This window comes from Hyperoodon ampullatus, assembly GCF_949752795.1.
Source record: "Hyperoodon ampullatus genome assembly, chromosome: X".
Taxonomy (NCBI): domain Eukaryota; kingdom Metazoa; phylum Chordata; class Mammalia; order Artiodactyla; family Ziphiidae; genus Hyperoodon; species Hyperoodon ampullatus.
The window spans coordinates 83,452,463-83,476,972 of record NC_136913.1 but is presented as its reverse complement, the minus strand read 5'-3'; the positions used below and the strand labels follow the sequence as shown (position 1 = coordinate 83,476,972).

The 24,510-nt window shown below is 38.0% G+C and overlaps 1 protein-coding gene across 1 annotated transcript in view; it reads right to left on the bottom strand.

Annotated features, from left to right (window-relative positions):
• DIAPH2 (diaphanous related formin 2) overlaps nt 1-24,510 on the bottom strand; it is a gene marked incomplete at its 5' end in the record, with an annotated part of 895,530 nt that overhangs the window by 402,603 nt on the left and 468,417 nt on the right. Inside the window, one exon of the mRNA XM_079728322.1 lies at nt 13,591-13,720. Within this exon, the coding sequence (XP_079584448.1) occupies nt 13,591-13,720 (130 nt within the window). The remainder of the gene's footprint in view (nt 1-13,590; nt 13,721-24,510) is intronic.

Genomic DNA, 24,510 nt, shown 5'->3' with positions numbered 1-24,510 from the left:
ATGCCCTTATATGTCAGACATATATTATACATATAATGTGCATAATAAACTAGTAACTCTAGTTAGATAATAGATTGGGATTTTCTTTAAAGGCTGAAATATACCTGCAAAAACACTATCACCATCACCAGTAGTAGTAGTAGTAGTAGTAGTAGTAGTAGTAGGGATGGGGAAATAAGACTAACAAAATGTTTTATAATATGGACACTGAATACTAGGTACCCTAGGGTTCATTATATTTTTCTCTGTAATTCTGTATATGTTTGAAAATTTCCATAACAAAAATAATTTAAGACAAAAACAAGATGGTGGAAGAGTAACACACGGAGATCACCTTCCTCCCCACAGATACACCAGAAATACAGCTACACGTGGAACAACTCCTACAGAACAACTACTGAACGCTGACAGAAGACCTCAGACCTCCCAAAAGGCAAGAAACTCCCCACGTACCTGGGTAGGGCAAAGCGGAGAGATTCCCGCACAGAGGATCGGTGCCAACCGGCACTCACCAGCCCGAGAGGCTTGTCTGCTCGCCCGCCGGGGCAGGCGGGGCTGAGAGCTGAGGCTCGGGCTTCGGTCTGAGCGCAGGGAGAGGACTGGGGCTGGCGGCGTGAACACAGCCTGAAGGGGCTAATGCACCACAGCTAGACGGGAGGGAGTCCGGGAAAAAGTCTGGACCTGCCGAAGAGGCAAGAGACTTTTTCTTCCCTCTTTGTTTCCTGGTGCGCGAGGAGAGGGGATTAAAGAGCGCTGCTTAAAGGAGCTCCTGAGACGGACACGAGCCGCGGCTGAAAGCGCGGACCCCAGAGACGGTCGTGGGACACTGGGGCTGCTGCCGCCGCCACGAGGCCTGTGTGCGAGCGCAGGTCACTGTCCATGCCCCCCTTCCGGGAGCCTGTGCAGCCCGTCACTGCCGGGGTCCTGGGATCCACGGACAGCTTCCCCGGGAGAACGCACGGCATGCCTCGGGCTGGTGCAACGTCATGCTGGCCTCTGCTGCCGCAGGCTCGCCCCGCACTCGGTGCCCCTCCCTCCCTCCCGGCCTGAGTGAGCCAGAGTCCCCGAAGCGGCTGCTAGTTTAACCATGTCCTGTCTGAGCGAAGAACAGATGCCCTTCAGCGACCTACAATGGAGAGGCGGGGCCAAATCCAAAGCTGAGACCCGCGAGCTGTGAGAACAAAGAAGAGAAAGGGAAATCTCTCCCAGCAGCCTCAGAAGCAGCGGATTAAAGCTCCACAATCAAATTGATGTACCCTGCATCTGTGGAATACATGAATAGACAATGAATCATCCCAAACTGAGGAGCCAGGAGTCAGTGCTGTGCCTCTGAGGTGGGAGAGCCAACTTCAGGACACTGGTCCACAAGAGACCTCCCAGCTCCACATACTACCAAACAGCGAAAATCTTCCAGAGATCTCCATCTCAACACCAGCACCCAGCTTCACTCAACGACCAGCAAGCTACAGTTTTGGACACCCTATGCCAAACAACTAGCAAGACAGGAACACAAGGCCACCCATTAGCAGAGAGGCTGAATAAAATCATAAAAAGTCCACAGACACCCAAAAAAAACCCCACCAGACGTGGACCTGTCCACCAGAAAGACAAGATCCAGCCTCATCCAACAGAACACAGGCACTAGTCCCCTCCACCAGGAAGCCTACACAACCCACTGAACCAACCTTAGCCACTGGGAACAGACAGCAAAAACAACGGGAACTACGAACCTGCAGACTACAAAAGGAGACCCCAAACACAGTAAGATAAGAAAAATGAGAAGACAGAAAAACACACAGAAGGAGAAGGAGCAAGATAAAAACCCACCAGACCTAACCAATGAAGAGGAAATAGGCAGTCTACCTGAAAAAGAATTCAGAATAATGATAGTAAAGATGATACAAAATCTTGGAAATAGAATAGACAAAATGTAAGAAACAGTTAACAAGGACCTAGAAGAAATAAAGATGAATCAAGCAACGATTAAAAACACAATAAATGAATTGAAAAATACTCTAGATGGGATTAAGAGCAGAATAACTGAGGCAGAAGAACGGATAAGTGACGTGGAAGATAAAATAGTGGAAATAACTACTGCAGAGCAGAAGAAAGAAAAAAGAATGAAAAGAACTGAGGACAGTCTCAGAGACCTCTGGGACAACATTAAACACACCAACATTCGAATTATAGGGGTTCCAGAAGAAGAAGAGAAAAAGAAAGGGACTGAGAAAATATTTGAAGAGATTATAGTTGAAAACTTCCCTAATATGGGAAAGCAAATAGTCAGTCAAGTCCAGGAGGCACAGAGAGTCCCATACAGGATAAATCCAAGGAGAAATATGCCAAGACACATATTAATCAAACTGTCAAAAATTAAATACAAAGAAAACATATTAAAAGCAGCAAGGGAAAAACAACAAATAACACACAAGGGAATCCCCATAAGGTTAACAGCTGATCTTTCAGCAGAAACTCTGCAAGCCAGAAGGGACTGGCAGGACATATTTAAAGTGATGAAGGAGAAAAACCTGCAACCAAGATTATTCTACCCAGCAAGGATCTCATTCAGATTTGATGGAGAAATTAAAACGTTTACAGACAAGCGAAAGCTGAGAGTTCAGCACCACCAAACCAGCTTTACAACAAATGCTAAAGGAACTTCTCTAGGCAAGAAACACAACAGAAGGAAAAGACCTACAATAACGAACCCAAAACAATTAAGAAAATGGGAATAGGAACATACATATTGATAATTACCTTAAATGTAAATGGACTAAATGCTCCCACCAAAAGACACAGAGTGGCTGAATGGATACAAAAACAAGACCCATATATATGCTGTCTACAAGAGACCCACTTCAGACCTAGAGACACATACAGACTGAAAGTAAGGGGATGGAAAAAGATATTCCATGAAAATGGAAACCAAAAGAAAGCTGGAGTAGCAATTCTCATATCAGACAAAATAGACTTTAAAATAAAGCCTGCTAGAAGAGACAAAGAAGGACACTACATAATGACCAAGGGATTGATCCAAGAAGAAGATATAACAATTGTAAATATTTATGCAGCCAACATAGGAGCACCTCAATACATAAGGCAAATACTAACAGCCATAAAAGGGGAAATTGACAGTAACACATTCATAGTAGGGGACTTTAACACCCCACTTTCACCAATGGACAGATCATCCAAAATGAAAATAAATAAGGAAACACAAGCTTTAAATGATACATTAAACAAGATGGACTTAATTCATATTTATCGGACATTCCATCCAAAAACAACAGAATACACATTTTTCTCAAGTGCTCATGGAACATTCTCCAGGATAGATCATATCTTGGGACACAAATCAAGCCTGGGTAAATTTAAGAAAATTGAAATTGTATCAGGTATCTTTTCTGACCACAATGCTGTGAGACTAGATATGAATTACAGGAAAAGATCTGTAAAAAATACAAACACATGGAGGCTAAACAATACACTACTTAATAACGAAGTGATCACTGAAGAAATCAAAGAGGAAATTAAAAAATACCTAGAAACAAATGACAATGGAGACACGATGACCCAAAACCTATGGGATGCAGCAAAAGCAGTTCTAAGAGGGAAAAGAAGGAAAGAAATCATAAAAATCAGATCAGAAATAAATGAAAAAGAAATGAAGGAAACAATAGCAAAGATCAATAAAACGAAGAGTTGGTACTTTGAGAAGATAAACAACATTGATAAACCATTAGGCAGACTCATCAAGAAAAAAAGGGAGAAGACTCAAATCAATAGAATTAGAAATGAAAAAGGAGAAGTAACAACTGACACTGCAGAAATACAAAAGATCATGAGAGATTACTACAAGCAACTCTATGCCAATAAAATGGACAACCTGGAAGAAATGGACAAATTCTTAGAAATGCACAACCTGCCAAGACTGAATCAGGAAGAAATAGAAAATATGAACAGACCAATCACAAGCACTGAAAGTGAAACTGTGACTAAAAATCTTCCAAGAAACAAAAGCCCAGGACCAGATGACTTCACAGGCGAATTCTATCAAGAATTTAGAGAAGAGCTAACACCTATCCTTCTCAAACTCTTCCAAAATACAGAGGAGGGAGGAACACTCCCAATCTCATTCTACGAGGCCACCATCACCTTGATACCAAAACCAGGCAAGGATGTCACAAAGAAAGAAAACTACAGGCCAATATCACTGATGAACATAGATGCAAAAATCCTCAACAAAATACTAGCAAACAGAATCCAACAGCACATTAAAAGGATCATACACCATGATCAAGTGGGGTTTATTCCAGGAATGCAAGGGTTCTTCAATATACGCAAATCAATCAATGTGATACACCATATTAACAAGTTGAAGGAGAAAAACCATATGATCATCTCAATAGATGCAGAGAAAGCTTTCGACAAAATTCAACACCCATTTATGATAAAAACCCTGCAGAAAGTAGGCATAGAGGGAACTTTCCTCAACATAATAAAGGCCATATATGACAAACCCACAGCCAACATTGTCCTCAATGGTGAAAAACTGAAACCATTTCCACTAAGATCAGGAACAAGACAAGGCTGCCCACTCTCACCACTCTTATTCAACATAGTTTTGGAAGTTTTAGCCACAGCAATCAGAGAAGAAAAGGAAATAAAAGGAATCCAAATTGGAAAAGAAGAAGTAAAGCTGTCACTGTTTGCAGATGACATGATACTATACATAGAGAATCCTAAAGATGCTACCAGAAAACTACTAGAGCTAATCAATGAATCTGGTAAAGTAGCAGGATACAAAATTAATGTACAGAAATCTCTGGCATTCCTGTACACTAATGATGAAAAATCTGAAAGTGAAATCAAGAAAACACTCCCGTTTACGATTGCAACGAAAAGAATAAACTATCTGGGAATAAACCTACCTAAGGAGACAAAAGACCTGTATGCAGAAAATTATAAGACACTGATGAAAGAAATTAAAGATGATACAAATAGATGGAGAGATATACCATGTTCTTGGATTGGAAGAATCAACATTGTGAAATTGACTCTACTACCCAAAGCAATCTACAGATTCAATGCAATCCCTATCAAACTACCACTGGCATTTTTCACAGAACTAGAACAAAAAATTTCACAATTTGTATGGAAGCACAAAAGACCCCGAATAGCCAAAGCAATCTTGAGAACGAAAAATGGAGCTGGAGGAATCAGGCTCCCTGACTTCAGACTATATTACAAAGCTACAGTAATCAATACAGTATGGTACTGGCACAAAAACAGAAAGATAGATCAATGGAACAGGATAGAAAGCCCAGAGATAAACCCACGCACATATGGTCACCTTATCTTTGATAAAGGAGGCAGGAATGTACAGTGGAGAATGGACAGTCTCTTCAATAAGTGGTGCTGGGAAAACTGGACAGGGACATGTAAAAGTATGAGATTAGATCACTCCCTAACACCATACACAAAAATAAGGTCAAAGTGGATTAAAGACCTAAATGTAAGGCCACAAACTATCAAACTCTTAGAGGAAAACATAGGCAGAACACTCTACGACATAAATCACAGCAAGATCCTTTTTGACCCACCTCCTAGAGAAATGGAAATAAAGACAAAAATAAACATATGGGACCTAATGAAACTTAAAAGCTTTTGCACAGCAAAGGAAACCATAAACAAGACCAAAAGACAACCCTCAGAATGGGAGAAAATATTTGCAAATGAAGCAACTGACAAAGTATTAATCTCCAAAATTTACAAGCAGCTCATGCAGCTCAATAACAAAAAAACAAAAAACCCGATCCAAAAATGAGCAGAAGACCTAAATAGACATTTCTCCAAAGAAGATATACAGACTGCCAACAAACACATGAAAGAATGCTCAACATCTTTAATCATTAGAGAAATGCAAATCAAAACTACAATGAGATATCATCTCACACCAGTCAGAATGGCCATCATCAAAAAAATCTAGAAACAATAAATGCTGGAGAGGGTGTGGAAAAAAGGGAACACTCTTGCACTGCTGGTGGGAATGTCAATTGGTACAGCCACTGTGGAGAACAGTATGGACGTTCCTTGGAAGACTACAGATAGGGCTGCCATGTGACCCAGCGGTCCCAGTGCTGGGCATGTACACTGAGAGAACCATGGTTCAGGGGGAGTTATGTACCAGAATGTTCACGGCAGCCCTATTTACAGTGGCCCGGAGATGGAGGCACCCTAGGTGTCCATCATTGGATGAGTGGATGCAGAGGATGTGGCATATGTATACAATGGAGTATTGCTCAGCCATGGGGAGAAACGAGATTGAGCTGTTTGTGGTGAGGTGGATGGACCTGGAGTCTGTCGTGCAGAGTGAGGTAAGTCAGAAGGAGAAAGACAGGTGCTGTGTGCTGACATATATGTATGGAATTTAAGAAAAAAAAATGTCATGAGGAGCATAGAGGCAGGACAGGAATAAAGACACAAACCTACTAGATAATGGACTTGGGGATATGGAGACGGGGAAGGGTAATCTGTGACAGAGCAGGGGAGGGGTGTGGACATATATACACTACCAGGCGTGGGGTAGATGGCTGGTGGGAGGCAGCCGCGTGACGCGGGGAGATCAGCTCGGTGCTTTGTGGCCGCCTGGAGCGATGGGGTGGGGTGGGGAGGGTGGGGGTGAGGCACAGGAGGGAGGGGATATGGAAAAAAAAATTAAGGCTCTCCAGGCTTCTCTGGTGGCGCAGTGGTTGAGACTCTGCCTGCCAATGCAGGGGACACGGGCTTGAGCCCTGGTCTGGGAAGATCCCGCATGCTATGGAGCAACTAGGCCCGTGAGCCATGGCTGCTGAGCCTGCGCGTCTGGAGCCTGTGCTCCGCAACAAGAGAGGCTGCGATAGTGAGAGGCCCACGCACCGCAATGAAGAGTGGCCCCCGCTCGCCGCAACTAGAGAAAGCCCTCGCACAGAAACGAAGACCCAACACAGCCAAAATAAATAAATTAATTAATAAAAAAATAATAATAATTTAAGCCTCAAAAAAAAAAATTGGGGTGACCTGGTGAGAGTAAGGAAGAAAGTATATCAAACTGGAAAATGTATGAATTAGACTCCCTAAAACTTAATATTCCTCTCAATTTTTATAAGATTTTTATGGTGTCAATATGATAGAATGTAATTCATTCAGCAAAATTATTTATTTGAAATAGTGTAGGAAAGGTCCAAAAAAAGCTAAACAAACAATTTAACTTTTTTATTAAAATGATATAGTGGTACAATATATACTCAGTTTTATTCAGACTGCTAACATCTAAGTAAGGTCAATTCCACGGACATTCTGTTAACATTGGTTTATTATCATTCTGTGCTTCTAAAAAGTTAGACCAAAACAAAAGTTTTTTTTAAAATTTTTATTACAGTATAGTTGCTTTACAATGCTGTGTTAGTTTGTACTGTACAGCAAGGTGAATCAGCTATATGTATACATATATCTCCTCTTTTTTGGATTTCCTTCCCCTTTAGGTCACCTCAGAGCACTGAGTAGAGTTCTCTGTACTTTACAGTAGGTTCTCAAAAGTTATCTATTTTATACATAGTATCAATAGTGTATATATGTCAATCCCCATCTCCCAATTCATCCCATCCCCCCCTTCCACCTTGGTATCCATGCATTTGTTCTCTATGTCTGTACCTCTATTTCTGCTTTGCAAATAAGATCATCTATACCATTTTTTTAGATTCCACATAATATGCGTTAATATACGATATTTGTTTTTCTCTGACTTACTTCACTCTGTATGACAGTCTTTAGGTCCATCCACGTCTCTACAAATGACCCAATTTTGTTCCTTTTTATGGCCGAGTAATATTCCATTGTGTATATATGTACCACATCTTCTTTGTCCATTCCTCTGTTGATGGACATTTAGGTTGTTCCATGTCCTGGCTATCGTAAATAGTGCTGCAATGAAGACTGGAGTGAATGTATCTTTTTGAATTATGGTTTTCTCTGGGATTGCTGTATCCCAGTAGTGGGATTGCTGGGTCATATGGTAATCCTATTTTTAGTTTTTTAAGGAACCTCCATACTGTTCTCCATAGTGGCTGTACCAATTTACCTTCCCACCAACAGTGCAAGAGGGTTCCCTTTTCTCCAAACCTTCTTCAGCATTTATTGTTCCAAAACACAAAGTTGAAATCTGCTAGGATATCCTATGGTTTCATACTTTCTCACATCTTGGGTCCTATGAGTTACTGTGCATTGAATGCTCTAAAAACAGTAGGATTTTGTCCCATAACTCAAAAGATTTTTCAATAAAACAGTAGACAGTATAAAAGTAATTTTTTTTGTTCAGTCATTAGAATAAAAGATGTTTTAGCAGTTAGATATTACGTTAAGACAGTTGGCTGCCATTAGTTCCTATGAGACTTTTATTTTTATTTTTATTTTTTTTTGCAGTACGCGGGCCTCTCACTGTTGTGGCCTCTCCCATTGTGGAGCACAGGCTCCGGATGCTTAGGCTCAGCGGCCATGGCTCACGGGCCTAGCCACTCCGCAGCATGTGGGATCTTCCCGGACCGGGGCACGAACCCATGTCCCCTGCATCGGCAGGCAGACTCTTAACCACTGCGCCACCAGAGAAGCCCTCCTATGAGACTTTTAATCCTTACTGTTCACCATAAACCTTTATGGTTTGGCAGTCTCCATAAGTTTAGATATTATCCATTAAGAGCTTGATTGTTTCCAATTTTAACTTTCTCCATGAAAGAAGTAAAACATGGACCAGGAAATATTGTTAAGTCATGGTGTCTTCTTTATTCTAACTTATCTTGTTTCTCCTCTGGTATTTACAGTAAACAGTAATTTTCAGGTTACTATTCTCAACTTGTCAACTTCCCATAATGCCTTATTTTGAAATACGCCTGATGTACTAAAAGGATATGCAATGATTCAATGTAATAAACATTTACTGAGCATTTACTTCTCTCTGAGATGCTGGGCTAGCACTGAGTCTGTTGGGACAAATGGGGCATATTCTTTGCCACTGAGGTACTCAACCTAGGAGGTACAGAGATAAGCATACAATGAAATAAAAAAATGCAAATGTGGCAGGTGCTGTATTACTAATAAAGCTAAAGTACTGCTGTGACTCAGAGAAAGGAAAGGGTATTTCTGTCAAAATGGGGATAGAGAGACTGGAGTACTATATAGAGGAAGTGGCATTCATACTCCAGTAAATCTTTTATTTGGTCAGCGTTGATTTTCTATGTTTTCCAATATGTGAGCATGAATCTCTGTTGTATATTTTAGACCACAAAGGAAAGAAAAGTGGAGCTGAAATGTATGTAATAAAACAATAGACAAAGGTCTGTAAACCTTCATTGACTGTGTGATCGTGGGCAATTCCTTCATCATTCTGGGCCTCAGTTTCTTCAACTGTAAAATGATGAATTTGGACTAAATGCCATCATGGGTCTCTTAGCAGGGACGAGATGATCTCTAAAGCTTCTGCCAGCTCTGGAGTTTCAGAAAATGTTGTTTTGTTTTTTTGCATTACCTCAACTTTTTTAAAACTCTGCTATGATTTTACTTTTTTCTTTTCCTTTATCTCATAGGTTTTCCCCTACAATATTTCCTCTAATCTAAACTTTCATCATGATTAATCCTGTGAAAAAGTCAGAGTGGGTAAATAGCTAATCAGAGTTACTAATATAGCATGGAAAGATGGCAGATTATCAAAAGGTATGGTTGGTCATTAAAATTTATAATAGTTGATTTAAATCATAAGAAATTAACACTGCTTATAGAAAACTTAACCAACTTTTATTTTGTAGGATGGCAGTAATTTAACTGAAGTGAAACCCATTTCGGAGGTATGCAAAACCTTAGGATTAATAGTACCTTCAAATACATTAATATAATTTTCTCCTGCTAAATGGAATAGTTTTAATTAAACTTTACTAACCCTTTTGGTTTAATCCCTGGAGCTGTCCTATAAAACACTAGAGGTTTTACATCAAACTGTAAAAATCCTCAAAGCCGAAAGTTAAAGTGATAGCCACAGGGTGGGGAAGAACAATGAAGGATTTACAAACTAGGTCTCGTAAACCAGCAATGCTTTATACAATACAGATCTATATATCTATTATATATAATTATATATACATATGTAATCTTTAAAATTATTCATTGGGGAAAAGGTAATTGTGGTTTATCAAATATATTTTCAATATTTTAAAGGCATTAGATTCTCTATAGCAACCACTTTTTTTCTCTCTAAAGACTCATTGGTATGTCAAACAGGAATGAGAGGACCTGCAGATTTATAATTTAACTTGGAAGAAAATGATGAGAGAAATATTATTTTATGAATTCCACTGGTAATAAAATTCCATTGTACTGTTTGATTCTGAACTTCATAGGAGCGGCTTGCCTCCTGCACTCCCTGCAATAATAACTAAATAGATAAATAAATAAGTGAAACCAAAGCAAAACCAAACCACTCTCCAATTCTTTAGGCAATGCTTCATAAACGTTTCCCACCCAAGAACCCCTAATGGAAGAGAAAATTGAACACACTCCCCAAGGGATCTGCGGCAAGTGTGAAATTTCTTTGAAGTCATCTGTTTTATTTTAAAAATTCATGTGAATTTTGCATTCCACTCCATAATATATATCTGTGTTAATGTAAAATGATGTGTTTTCTCCCAATATCTTTGAGTTACTGAGCTCTAGGAAAATATGCTAAGTTTATACCATAGCTTTGCATCGTCCAAGACGCACACAATTTTAGAAGGTTAGCTTAACAAGGAATGAAGGCAATTTATAAAATACGTTTTTCCATGAATCCCACATATTTCTTACTTTCAGTTTTCTTTTCACTTCAAGGTAATTTTTTTTCTTTGTCAGTTAATTTGAGGTCTATAACTTTAGCACTGAGCTGAAATACATTTATTTGCTAGAGCAGACAGAAAAGATCCTTATTCTATCAAAATAGGTACTTGGGTTTTAATAATCAAAAAACACAGAAGGGGGGAGGGATACAAGAGGAGTATGGGATTAATAGATACACACTATTATATATACAATACATAGGCAACAAGGATTTACTATATAGCACAGGGAACTATATTCAATAGCTTGTAATAACCTATAATGGAAAAGAATCTGAAAAAAGATATAGATATATATAACTGAATCACTTTGTTGTACACCTGAAACTAACACAATATTGTTAATCAACTGTACTTCAAAAAAAATTAAAAAATAAAGAGAGAATTTTCAAAAGTATAAGAAAAAAAAACAAAAACAAAAGAAGATATTAGTAATCATACAATTATTCTTGAAATATGAGTTATATAACTCAATTATTAACTGAATTAGTTTCACACCAGTTTAAAAAGACAGGTACTTTTTTTCTTTTTGTAGGCAATCATTTCACAAGGAGATAGTCCAAAATCATGGAAAATGAATTAATATATAGTGTTGATCTATTTTTATTTTTGTGGTTGGTTGTGAATATAGATATGCTTGCTATATACACAGTACTGGAGGTGACAGAATGTGATTCAAACAGGACTGAAAACTGTATTAAGCAAAAAAGACAAGTTAGACACCAAGGAAAAGCATTTAACTATAAATAAGAAGTTGGGTGGCTTGATCTTTCACACCACATTCTGTTTTTTCTTGCAAACTAAATTCACAAGTATTTTGTTCTAAGGCTTTAGTAGCAAAACATTAAAAAAATTAAGGAAATGGATTCTGAACAGTGATTTGACAAATAATAGTCAGTTGTCTTAGAGGAGAGGGCAGGTGAGATTTCCAGGCATATGATGCAGCATGAAATCATACACAGAGACAGGATTATTAGAAAGGAATAAAAATGGCTCAAAAGAAAATATTTCTGGACACATGAGAACTAGAAGGAAATGAAAGGGGGATGCAAGCAGGCAGAATGTACTTAAAGACTTGTTGAGTTGCAAACTCTGAGTCTGAATTTCATAGGGAAAGAAAAAGAACTAGTCAAAATAACTTGAGAATGGGGATTGCCGCAGTCCAAACAGAAAGATAGGAAGAGGACTTCTGGCAAGTCTTTCGAATACAATGTCAGGAAGACTACACCAAAGCAGAAATAAGCAAAATACAACAGAGAGGTGTTGCTCTTGAAATGGATAGGAAGAAAGAAGTTGGTGATATCGTAAAAGAAAAATATGAAAGGATTTACCAAAAGCCCAGACGTAGGAAACAAACAAATAGAACTGAGTATAATACATACTTGGCTGAGACCAGAGGAGCTATAGGTACCCTTATGATTGTTCTCTTCCAACAAGACAACAGCAACAACTGTAATATTCATTATATTAAAGGAATTAAAGAAATTTCATTAACTTCATTAAATTCAAGAAATATGTTGAGGATGTGATCAACAATACCAGACCGGCAGAGATGACCACTGAACAATATTACACAAACGACTTTCTGGGTTTTGTAGACACACTTTTTTTCTCCTTCAATGGACACTAATGGTTTATATGATTTGTAATAAACTCGGGAAACGTATATGCTTTTGAGTCCTTACTGAAAGTCCTCGGAGTTATAGAGAAGCAGAATTACTATAGTGCAGTTTCAAATATAAGATTTATGGCCTACTCTTCTTATCCAAGAGGAAAAATGTACTTCTCCACATACGTCAACCTCACTTTCAAAAAAGTTTCCTTGACCCTTCCTCCTTTCTTTCACTTTTCAACTTCTTCTAAAAGTAGACAATAGTTACTAACCAACAAAGCTAATCCGTTCGAATTAAAGTCTTGGAGACATTTTTGTTCCTCCTCTCTTGTTCTTCACTGGTGCCAGGTTCTGCCCATTCTAGTCCTTCAATGATGCCCTGCCACCTACCTCATCAAGATCAGACTGCTTAGCATGACACTGAAGTCTCTGAAATGGCTACCTTACTACTTCAGCCTGATAGTCAATGACTCTTTCACCATCCTAACACATTCCGCCACTGTGCCTTCTCATATTGTCTGCTCTCTGGACAGCATACCCCTTTTCCATGTCAGTAACAATCCTATTCTCGTGCTTCACCCTGTTGGCCTCCTCTTATCTATCCATTCAAAGGTTCTTCCTCTCTCATCTAAACCACAGTCCATTATCTTTTCCTGTAGCACTTCTCATATTCATCTTTGTTTTATAGAGTATTTGTGTATATGTCTTTTCTTCCCTTCTGGATTTTAAACACATTCAAGCAAGAACTATCTCACGATCATTTTGATATCACCAACAGCCCCAGAGTATGATTCCTTTGCAAATAATATACACGTAAGTATTTATGAAATGAACAAATATACTATTTGATCAGAGATATGAAAGCTTCAATAACCTAGAGCGTTAAAAAATAAAGTCGGTCAAAAGCAGGTCATTAAAACACACTATGCTGTCAAATATAAGCTAATGGAAACTATCTTCCTGCTTTTCTTATATCAGTAACCAAATAAAAATTACTATTAATGCTTATAAATTATTTAATCCTACCGTTTAAAATATTTACTTAGACAAGATGTAGTCTCAAAGCAGTTACAAATCAATTACCTTTGCTTGCACTTTCCACATGTTCCAGTTCTTCAGGAAATTTTAGGATATCCCGGTATTTTTCCTCACAAATTTCAGCAATAAAATGCAAGAGGGTTGTCTTTTGATCTGCTGATTTAGTATCTCGGATCTGGAATGGAATAACAACAATATTTTTAGTTGTTTTTTTTTTTTTTTTTTTTTTTTGTGGTACACGGGCCTCTCACTGTCATGGCCTCTCCTGTTGCGGAGCACAGGCTCCGGACGCGCAGGCCCAGCGGCCATGGCTCACGGGCCCAGCCGCTCCGCGGCATGTGGGATCTTCCCGGACTGGGGCACGAACCCGTGTCCCCTGCATCGGCAGGCGGAGTCCCAACCACTGCGCCACCAGGGAGGCCCTTTTAGTATTTTTTAATAATATATATAGAGAGATTTTTTCTTTTTTAAAAATTATTATTACTTATTTATTTATTTTTGGCTGAGTTGGGTCTCTTCATTGCTGCACACGGGCTTTCTCTAGTTCTGGCGAGCGGGGCCACTCTTCCCTGCAGTGCATGGGCCCCTCATTGCGGTGGCCTCTCCCATTGGGGAGCATGGGCTCTGGGCGCATGGGCCTCAGCAGCTGTGGCCCACGGGCTCCAGAGCGCAGGCTCAGTAGTTGTGGCGCACGGGCCCAGTTGCTCCACTGGCATGTGGGATCCTCCCGGACCAGGGATTGAACCCATGTCCCCTGCATTGGCAGGTGGATTCCTAACCGCTGCACCACCAGGGAAGCCCAAGAGACTTTTTCTTAAACAAGATAAATAAATGAATAAATGAACTCAATTCATTGTAACTAATTAAATTTTTTTTAAATGTCTGGGGTAGTTCCTACTGGGGTCTAGTGACAATGCTCTGGATTTTAAAATGAACTCCGCATTTTAAAAGAGAGAAAGATGACCAAGAAAAGTAAAAAATTAAACATTAATCTGTATTTCTTAAAATGTCTAGATTATTATGGCAAAATGAACTATTCTTTTCATGAGAAAAGAACATTCACTTAAGTATTGATAATAATAGTCCAAGTGAATGTGTGTTTATGTTATCAGCATTCTGTTCTTTGCTTTATCACAGAAATATATTCTTGAAAGCTGGATTCGTCTGTGAGGTTATATTTATTTCTGGCCATTGCTGATGCAAATTAATGTAAAAGAGCAAGCACATTTTACCCTCGTTTACTTGCATGGGCCATCAAAAAAGAATAACTGAAGGCTTTTTATGCTGATTTATAAACAGAATCTGACCACACAATCGTGATAATATGTCAAATTTTATTTGTCTGCCTACACATTGTATCTTCTTTTCAGAGACACTAGAAAAGGGATGCTGCGGTTAGAATGATAAAAGTCTTTAAAGTATAGGACCAAAAAAATCTATGATGAGAATCTAAGTGTTTTCTTTAATATAACTCTCATACTAGACTAAGCTGCAAATGAAATCAAGGATTTACTTCAAAACAAAGGATAAATACAGTATAAAGTATCAACTTTTCTCATTCTATTGGATGTTTTAATTCTATAATCCTTAGATGACGGATTTGTCCACTGATGTTCATACTGATTTGGGGTTTTCAGCTTTAAGGATTACTGTTTAGAATAAATGAATATTCTTTGCAAATAGGTTTATGTAAAGGCTGTGGAGGATATTTAGGTAATTACAGAGTAATTTAATCCTTATTGTTTTAGTGTCTAAGGAAAAAAAATCATATTTAATCAATCAGTCCCATACTTTTTGTGCTACAGCTTTCTAACAACTGTTATGTTCTAATGATATGAACAACTTAAAAGAAATGTTAGTCTTCAGGCTCAAAACAAATAGCCACAGGAAGCATGATGCTGATAACTTAAGTGGCCACAATGATTTCTTTAAGAATTTCTGGGATTACTATTTATCCCATGTAGGTAAAATATTTAAAATTTTGCATTATTATGCTGATCCACCAAACACTTTTAAGTACTACAAGGTTGAAATGACACAATTCAAGAACAAGCTATAAGAACAAAAAGCAACAAAAACCTCAAGGGCAACTTGTCTTAAGTAAGGCTTGCAGCTGTAGAAGAATCAATGGGAGGTTCACTTTCCTAAAGAGAGGGCTTTACCCGAGATTGCAGTGTTATATGATAACAAAGTGCATCCCCTTCAGAGTATGCTGAATATTCCAAGTAATAAGGAAATAAACATTTTCTTTTTTTCTTACAGATTAATTGAATCCCTAAATCCTAAAATCCTAAAAACATTAGGAGCTTAGGGAAACTGAAGGCATATCTTCCTAAAGGAAAGGCAATTGATCTATATTTTGTGAATTCTATAGAAACAAATTATTTACACATACACATACACATACATCAACAACAAAAAACCCACGCAATTTTTTAGGACACTAAATTGTACAAGTATATCATAATTTTTTTTAAATGCACATGGTGAATACAAGAAAGGAACACACAAAAATAGAAAAATAGCACTGTGCTCATATGGCAATCTTCTGGGTGATTTAAAAATTTCCTTTTTGACATGCATGCTTATAAGTGGTTAATTTTCAGAAACTGTATTTGATAAATATTTATCCAGAAGGAGGGCCATACATTTAATTCCTGTTAAAAAATTTAGTAGAGTCAATGGTTACATTTTTAAAAGATAAACAATGCATAACATTTATATCATTAACTATTAAATATCTTTGTCGAAATCAGAAAGAGTGGTAGACAGAGTATGCATGTATTTTTTTAGAATTGTAACATTCCTTTCAAAGCAGGGACAAAGATGGCCAAGTGCCTATCCTGTCAAGCTGAGAAATATCTTGGTATGGTAGACAAACTGCTAAGTTTGTATTGCAATATTTATTTTTTACATAACCTTACACCAGGAGTCCATCTTAAGGTTTCAAACTGGCAGGGAATAAGTGGTCTTTTAAATTTTTCTTTATGTGCATGACACTTAGACCAATCATTTAAAAATGAATATATATATTATATATATATATATATTATATATATATATATATATATATATTTAATATATATATAAAGGGAATTCACTGGCAGTCCAGCGGTTAGGACTCGGCACTTTCACTGCTGTGGGCCTGGGTTTGAACCCTGGTTGGGGAACTAAGGTTCTGCAAGCCGTACGGCATGGTCAAAAACAAATGAATATATAATATTAAAATATAAAGGCAAAGCATTTTTACTTATTAAAGTATATTTACTTTGTATTATCATGTCTTCAGTCTCTCTTACCACATCTACACGATCCACACATTAGCCATCATCTCTCTCAGGACCTATTGTGTGGTTCGATGTCAAGTACAGAAGGCAGTTAAGAACATTCACCTTCATCGCTTCTAATGGCTAATGGCATTTATGCAATAATTTGCCCTTCCAAGTGTACTACCTGTATATAGACATCTCTTGGGTTAGTACAAAGGTAATCTAATCTGAGTATGTTCAAAATCACTTCCAAAGTGTTTGGGTTAGTTTATTAAGAAATAAAATTGTCTTCCCTTCGATATCGGGTTAACTCAAAATTATGTTATTTTTACATTAACATCAAATATTCCAATAATACTTGTCCAGATTGCCAGAGTCTCACTGGTAGCTATTCCATAAGCATTTCAAGGTTCACTCCAGCCAGGAGCCAAGTGCCATCTTGCATCCTAGACTGTGCTTCCCCTCTCACCAGCAACAGTTAGGCAGAGGTATGAGATAGATATAGGACTGCTCTTTATAACATGCAAAAGGATGAACAAAATGGTCACCCTATAATCCTCTGTCTTGTATATATTTTCAAACAATAAAAACACAAACAGTAGTTCCAGAAATTGGAATTATTTGAAAAAACTAACATTTTATAATATCTTAATAAGGTGAGTTATCAACAAATGATAACAAAAAAAAGAGTAATTCACTATATTCACTGATAAAGTGCCATCAGTTAATAAACCATATAGTGATTTTAATTATAATCCTCTGAACAATAAATGTTACACATAAAGATTAATAACTGAGTTTATACTAACTGTATCTACCTAATCTTTAATAACTTTCTGAAATGGTACATGAATACAAAATACCTTTAACAAATTAACACCTATTTCTCTAGCAAATTCTGATCATTTCTTTTTTCTAATAAACAGGAGTGCTATATTATGAAAGATAATATTTATATGTGATGTGTTCAAATACATTTCCAAAACTTCAGTTAGGCAGATAGCAAAATATCTGAATAACTAATTGCCTTGCAAAAGATTTTTTCATTTTGAATACTCTCATTCAAGCCTGAAAACCTGCAATCTCTGCCTTGTTTTTGAAATCAGGTGGTTTGAACACACAGAAGCCAGCACACAGCCAGAGAGCCTGAGCAAACAACATTTTAATCATCTACGTCAGTCACACACAATCTTTCTGCGAAGGACCCCTTCTATAGGTAATTTTCCCTTCTACTGAGATCTTAAGCCTATTTCTTATTGCTCTGTCGACAGTGGAAACTGAAAATAACTGGTTGCTATTCTCTGTATAACCACCTCTCAGAGAGTGAAAGCTCCCTTCTCAGGTGTCCTGTTCTCTTAAACCAAACAATTTCAGTTCATTTAACCTCGCCACACAGATGTTAGTTTTCAAATGTTTAATTTTGTTAGGATGGTTAGAACCCATTCAAAGTTTCCATTGCAAAGTCTCCCTTCAGCTACTAGAAAAGCACACAAACTTCTTGGTTTTACATTTAAGGCCCTTTTCGAGCTGGCCCTTGCCTACCTTTCTAATGTGTCCCCTGCTGCTTCCTGGTGCCTACCCTTAACTTCAGTCTGACTACAACTGCTTGAAAATACCATGCAATGTCATACCACTGTGCTTTTGTACATCTTGCTCTCTCTTTGACCCTCCTCTTTTTTTTTTTTTTCTATCTGCCAAGTGAATACCTACTCAAATTTCAAGACTACTCAACTACCCCCTCCTTTCTGAAGACTCCTCTAAGGAGTAATTGATGACTTCCTTTGCCATATTCCTTCACTATAAACATTTCAACACAGTAGTTTCTTCCAGTCAGTATGAGCTCTTTCAAGGGAAGAGACCCTGTTTTACTAATTTTTATTATCCACGGTACCTAGGAGCATGCTAGGACATACTAGGGAGGCAATCAATGTTTTCTAAATGAAGATTTCTCTCCACTTGGGTGGGCTACAGAGCAATACTTCTAAATTCAACTCTACTCTTGTTAAGTGTGTGTGTGTACATACATATACATATACAAATATACATACATATATATATACAGAGAGACTGACCCCAAAGCCCAGACTCTTCTAGGACACCGTATTTATTGAGAGTTATGTGAGAGTGAATGCCAGAATAAAGTTACAACGTTCCCCTTGGGAAATGAAGCACTGTACATTTATAAGGGGAGACAGGAGCAAAGCAATTATGAATGTAGAAGTACATTTGATGATCCACTGTGGGCTGGACACTAGGGATCAGAGATAAACAATGCATGGTACTTTCAAAGCCTCAGGGAACCCAGAATTTAGGAGACAACACAAAATTATACAGAAAGGAGATGACATAGGAGAGTAATTTGGTGGTAAATGTCAAGGACTGATATAGTTAAAATGATAACTATGGTACATGTAAACAAAGGCAGAGAAAGGACAAATTCAAGACACATTGTGAAGACAAACAGGATTAAGTCACTGAAAATAAATACTTGGGATGAGGGAAAGGGAAAAATCAAAGACTCCAAAAGTTTTTAGTCCTGGTGATTAAAAGAATGGTTGTATTGTGTCAATGATAAGGAAGCAATAACTCTAGAGTAAGCTGGCTTTGGGAAGGAGGTGGCAGTTCATTTTTTAAACATAAGTCATAGGTAGCTATGTGGAGCTAATCTATGAGAAGGTGGTCATGGCCATTCCATCCTCTCTGCTTCATTTTATCCTATATGATTTCACCTAATAATGCTTCTTAAACATCCATATGATCATGTCACTCTCTTCCTTCAAAAAATCCAATGGTTCTCTACAACTCATATAATAAAGTTCACATTTCTAATCAGAACAGTTACTGAGCACAGACTTTGGATTCAAACAGAACTGGGTTTGAACCCTGACTCTACCATTCACTAGTTGTGTGACGTTGGGCAAGTGAACCCTAAACAATCTGTGTCTCAGCTTTCTCATCCATAAAATGGGCATTAGATAACACTTGTAGAATTGAATAAGATAATGTATTATCATGACCATGATCATCATCCAGATTAGAAGTGATGAGAGGCTACTTTAGCTTCCCATCTTCACACAGAGTAAGTCATTACCATAACCTAAAAGTCCCTCTGTGATCTGGTCCCCCATTACCACTGAGATCTTATCTCTAGCTATTATCCCTCAGCAGCCCCCTTCAACCATGCTGGCCTTCATTCTGCTGCTCCTTGAATTCACCAGGCATGTGTCTTACTCAGAGTCTGTGCGTGTGCTTTTTCTCTGCCTGGAAGGTTTCGCTTTTATTCACTTGCATGCCCAGTTCCTTCCCATCTTTCAAGATCTATACTCAAAAGTCACTTTCTCATTATGGTCTTTCCTAGCTACTCTATCTAAAATTGCAGTCCACTCTCAAAACACCTCTTACCTCTTTCCCTCTTTTATTTTTCCCCATAGCAATTATCACAAATATACTATGTACCCTATTTATTTATTTATTGTCTGTCTCTCTCTGCTACAATGTCAGCTACACAAGTACAGGGTATTTTTTTCTTTTGTCTGCTTTGTTCACTTTCATACACTCAGCAACTAGAACAATGGCTGGCACATAACAGGCACTTAATACATATTTACTGAATGCACGGATGGATGAAGGTTTCCACCCATTTTCTTATGCTCTTCCTGACCTTAAATGCCTTCTTCCTTCATCAGGTGGTAGTAGCCTGTACCTCCTTTAAGGCAGAGGAGAACGAATATTTTTAACCCATCTGTCATGTGCTTATGGGCCAGACACTTTGATAAGTGTTTTATATGGGTCACCTTTTTAAAAAAATCCTCAAAAGAATTCAGTTACTCAGTTATTAACAAGCCCATTTTATAGGTAAGGGACCAGGTTTAGAGTGCGTAAGTAACTTGACCTAGGTAAACAGATAATAAGAGCTGGTGCCAGAACACAACATGGTTAACTTATGTACACTGGGTGTCTAATGCATAGTGGACTGAATTAAGTGTCATGGATGACTAAGGTGATGGGAGTTGGGGGGCCAGGTCATTCAGGGAGAGCGGTGCTAATGATCCTCTCTAAACTTTCCTGAACAGAATTAATAAATTCTGTTTTTGTTTTCCCATAGTGCCTTATATATACTCTAGTTACAGGGTTTATTCCACAAAATATAATTTTGTTTATGCAAGGAGTCTCACCTACCAAATTGTGAACTCCTTAAGAAAGAGGAATACATCAATTTTGTTCAGTAAATGTTTGTTGAATGAATAAATGCCACAGAGAGGCCAAAGATAATGAGGACTGACTTGATGACTAGAGAAATCTTCGGTAACCTTCAAGCAGTTTCAATACAGTGCCAGGGGTGCAGACTTAAAAACAATGGACAGCCAGGAAGAGGAGGTAACATGTAAGGTAATTTATTCAAAATATTGATTATGGATAACAAATAACTAGATAATAAAGGGGGCAGCAGAGCTGGCAGCTAGAAAATGGTGAGTCTAGTAAGGAAGGTTATTATAATTATTTGTACCAAATACATTGAGCATAATTAGGCCTGTGGGGATCAGGCAATGGAAGAAATAAGAATTAAAAATCATGAGAAAGGAAAATGGATGGACAGTGACTATTTCACTGGTTCTCAAACCGTGGTCCCTGAACCAGCATTATCAGTATCACCTGTGAACCTGACAGAAATGCAAATTTGGGGGCCACACACCAAACTGACCAAATTAGAAACTCTGAGGGCAGAGTCCATCAATATGTGATTTAATATACTGGCCAAAAAATTCTGATAGCACCTCCAGGTGATTCTGAGTCATGCTAAAGTTTGAGAACCACTAGACTTTTTTGAAGGAAATTTCCAGGCAAGAAGATGCTTGGCAATTGTCCACAGCTTGCTTGGGCCCTCTCATAATTACTTTCACATATAAAAAGTTGAAGTGCTGATATGATTTCAAAGCTTAGTGTCAATTCAAAACTAGAGAGGAACAGACTAGCAATCTGTGCCATCTGAAGGACAGAATCGCTCTGAATGTTCTTAATTTACATTAAAAATGAGACTGATTTGTATCATAATTTACCATCTACTTATCTAAGAGTAGATGACCCAAACAGTATGTCCCATGCTGTGAAGATTCTAAATACATTGTTCATAAGTCTTTTAAACTGTCCCTCATCCTTCACCCAAAACTGTATTGAAAATACACTCACATGATGTTGCAGTGTGTCTTGTCTACTCTGTATTATCAGAGTGATGGACTAGGTAACCCAGGAGATCGTTTACCCCTTCAACTCTAACTGAAGCTGCACACTCACTTCTTACTGGCAAATCTGAATTAGTGTTTAAATATTTACTCAAGAATTTTTGAATCAGAATAACAAACGTCAGTTGCAGACCTCAGGTTTCAATGCTTTCCCTAAAAAGTCTTGCCTTGCAAATGCATTTCACCAGTCCTAATTTCCGGGCTAATGTGTACTGGCTCTAAGTAGACAAACACCGTGACCCATATGTGAAACAGTTTCTTCGTATGAACCTACAGAGATCAGACAACAGCGGGTGAATGTAAAGAGAAAGAGGGCAAAAGGGGGGAAGCATCATCTCTGTCCATGACACAGGCACATTCTGATGCTGCCTCTCCAATGTCGGCAACAGCATGTGTGGTGGAAGGCCAAGAGTGAGAACGTGTTCCTCCATTACCACACATTATGTAGGAACAAAGTTGTGGACCGTATGCCCCCAGCTAAAGAAATCTTACACCCAACTTGCAGAGTGGCCCAGAGAATTCTCAGAATGACTAAACAAGCAAATATTCAGCCAGCTGCCAGAGAATATTCTCTTGCAGAAGAAGCAAGAATGTGCAGGATAAACACCAGGTTTTCTTGCATGAATTGCTGTAGAATGAATATTTATCAGAGAAGAAACTGATTTTCATGTAAAGATTGTAAGAAATGCCATGGTAAGGCAGAGTGGACGTTACTTAAGGAAAATTTTCAGGACACGTTTAAGCAGGCCTAAGAGTATTAAAACTTCAATGTGATATAATCTAAAATCTACAACAAAGTAGTGAATGTAACAAAAAAGAAGTAAACTCAGATTTAGAGAATAAACTAGTGGTTATCAGTGGGGAGAGGGAAGGGGGAGGAGGGGCAATATAGGAGTAGGGGATTAAGAGGTACAAATTGTTATGTATCAAATAAGCTACAAGGATATATTGTACAACATGGGGAATATAGCCAATATTTTATAATAACTATAATGGAGTATGACCATTAAAATTTTTTAAAAATTGTGACTCACTATATTGTACACCTGTAACTTACATAATATTGTACAGCAACTATACTTCAATAAAAATAGAAAAAACTTCAATGTGAGATAAAAGTCCATGTCTCTAGACTGTATCAGAAGGAAGGCCTTTCTAGATACATCCCGTCCTTTTTCCCCTGGTGTTTATACAAATGGCCACATGAAATTCAGCAAACTTATCAACAGGTCCTTTACTCAGGAAAACCCAGAATTGCCTAATCCCTCTGTGTCAAGAAAAGGGTTCTGACAGATAGCAATGCCACATGATCCACATTTACATCGAACTGTCCTTAGAAGTAAAGGAGATAGTGAAATGCAGTGAAGGAATCTGGTTGAATCATTGGAATAAACCCACCTAGATTACCAATACGATCAGATCATTCAACTTCAGTTATTTTAGCAAAAATTTTCCCTAATCATGGCTCCTTTTTTCCCTATTATATTTGTATATTCATGGAACAGTTAATATTTAAGCAATCAGGAATGCTCCAGTGCATATACCAAAACAACTACTACTGCATGCCAGTCGTGGTACAGCACATGAATTCTAATGTTTGTCTCCTTTATTTAAACAAAATTAAGTTCTGTGCTCTCTGCCAAGGGTTGTTTACAAATTATTGCTTTCTTCAACACCACCACACGCTGCAATAACATTGAGAAAGATAATGTATTTTTAAGGATTGCAATTATCATAAAGACATTAGCTTTGTAGCGGAGACCAGACAGGTTTCATACATGCTTTCCTGGCTTTACTTCTAACTCTCACCCAAAATGCTTTTCTGGGTACTACATGACCAGGGCTGACGCTAATTCAGCCAAATGTAATCTAGAGTAGAAAGATGTCTTAATTCTTTATGTAGGCCTGACTGTCCCGTTTTTATGCTCTTGATTTGGGTATTAAGTGGTATTTCTTATAAAAAGGGAAAAGATGATATCAACTGTGTAAAAATCAAGCAATATAAGAGTTTTACACTTGTTAGCATAATTTATGGCAGCAATCTGTGAAAGGAGAGCTTAAACTTGAAACCATGACAACATGAAAATGGCATAAGGATTCATCTCAATTGCCACCTCCAGGCTCAGCAGGACAGTGGTGATGTGAGTTTCCCAGAGAAGACAAATTTTGCTTTCCTGTTCTTCCTGCTTCACCTCTCACCATCTCCCCTTCTAGCCCTACTTATGCATTCAAGGAGAATACCCTGCATATGCATTAGCCTGAAGTAGCCAGCACCAGTGGCAAATCAACAACCATTTTAATCCTTATTTGAGGAAAGGCCAGAAAGAATTAATGAATTATGTCTATACTTTAAAAAGAAAAGCTGGTCTGGCACTTTCAACGGCTCTTAGTTAATCAACCTGCCTATAGGAGGCTTACCAAATAGAAGTTCTTCTGAGAATGGTTTCAACAAAATC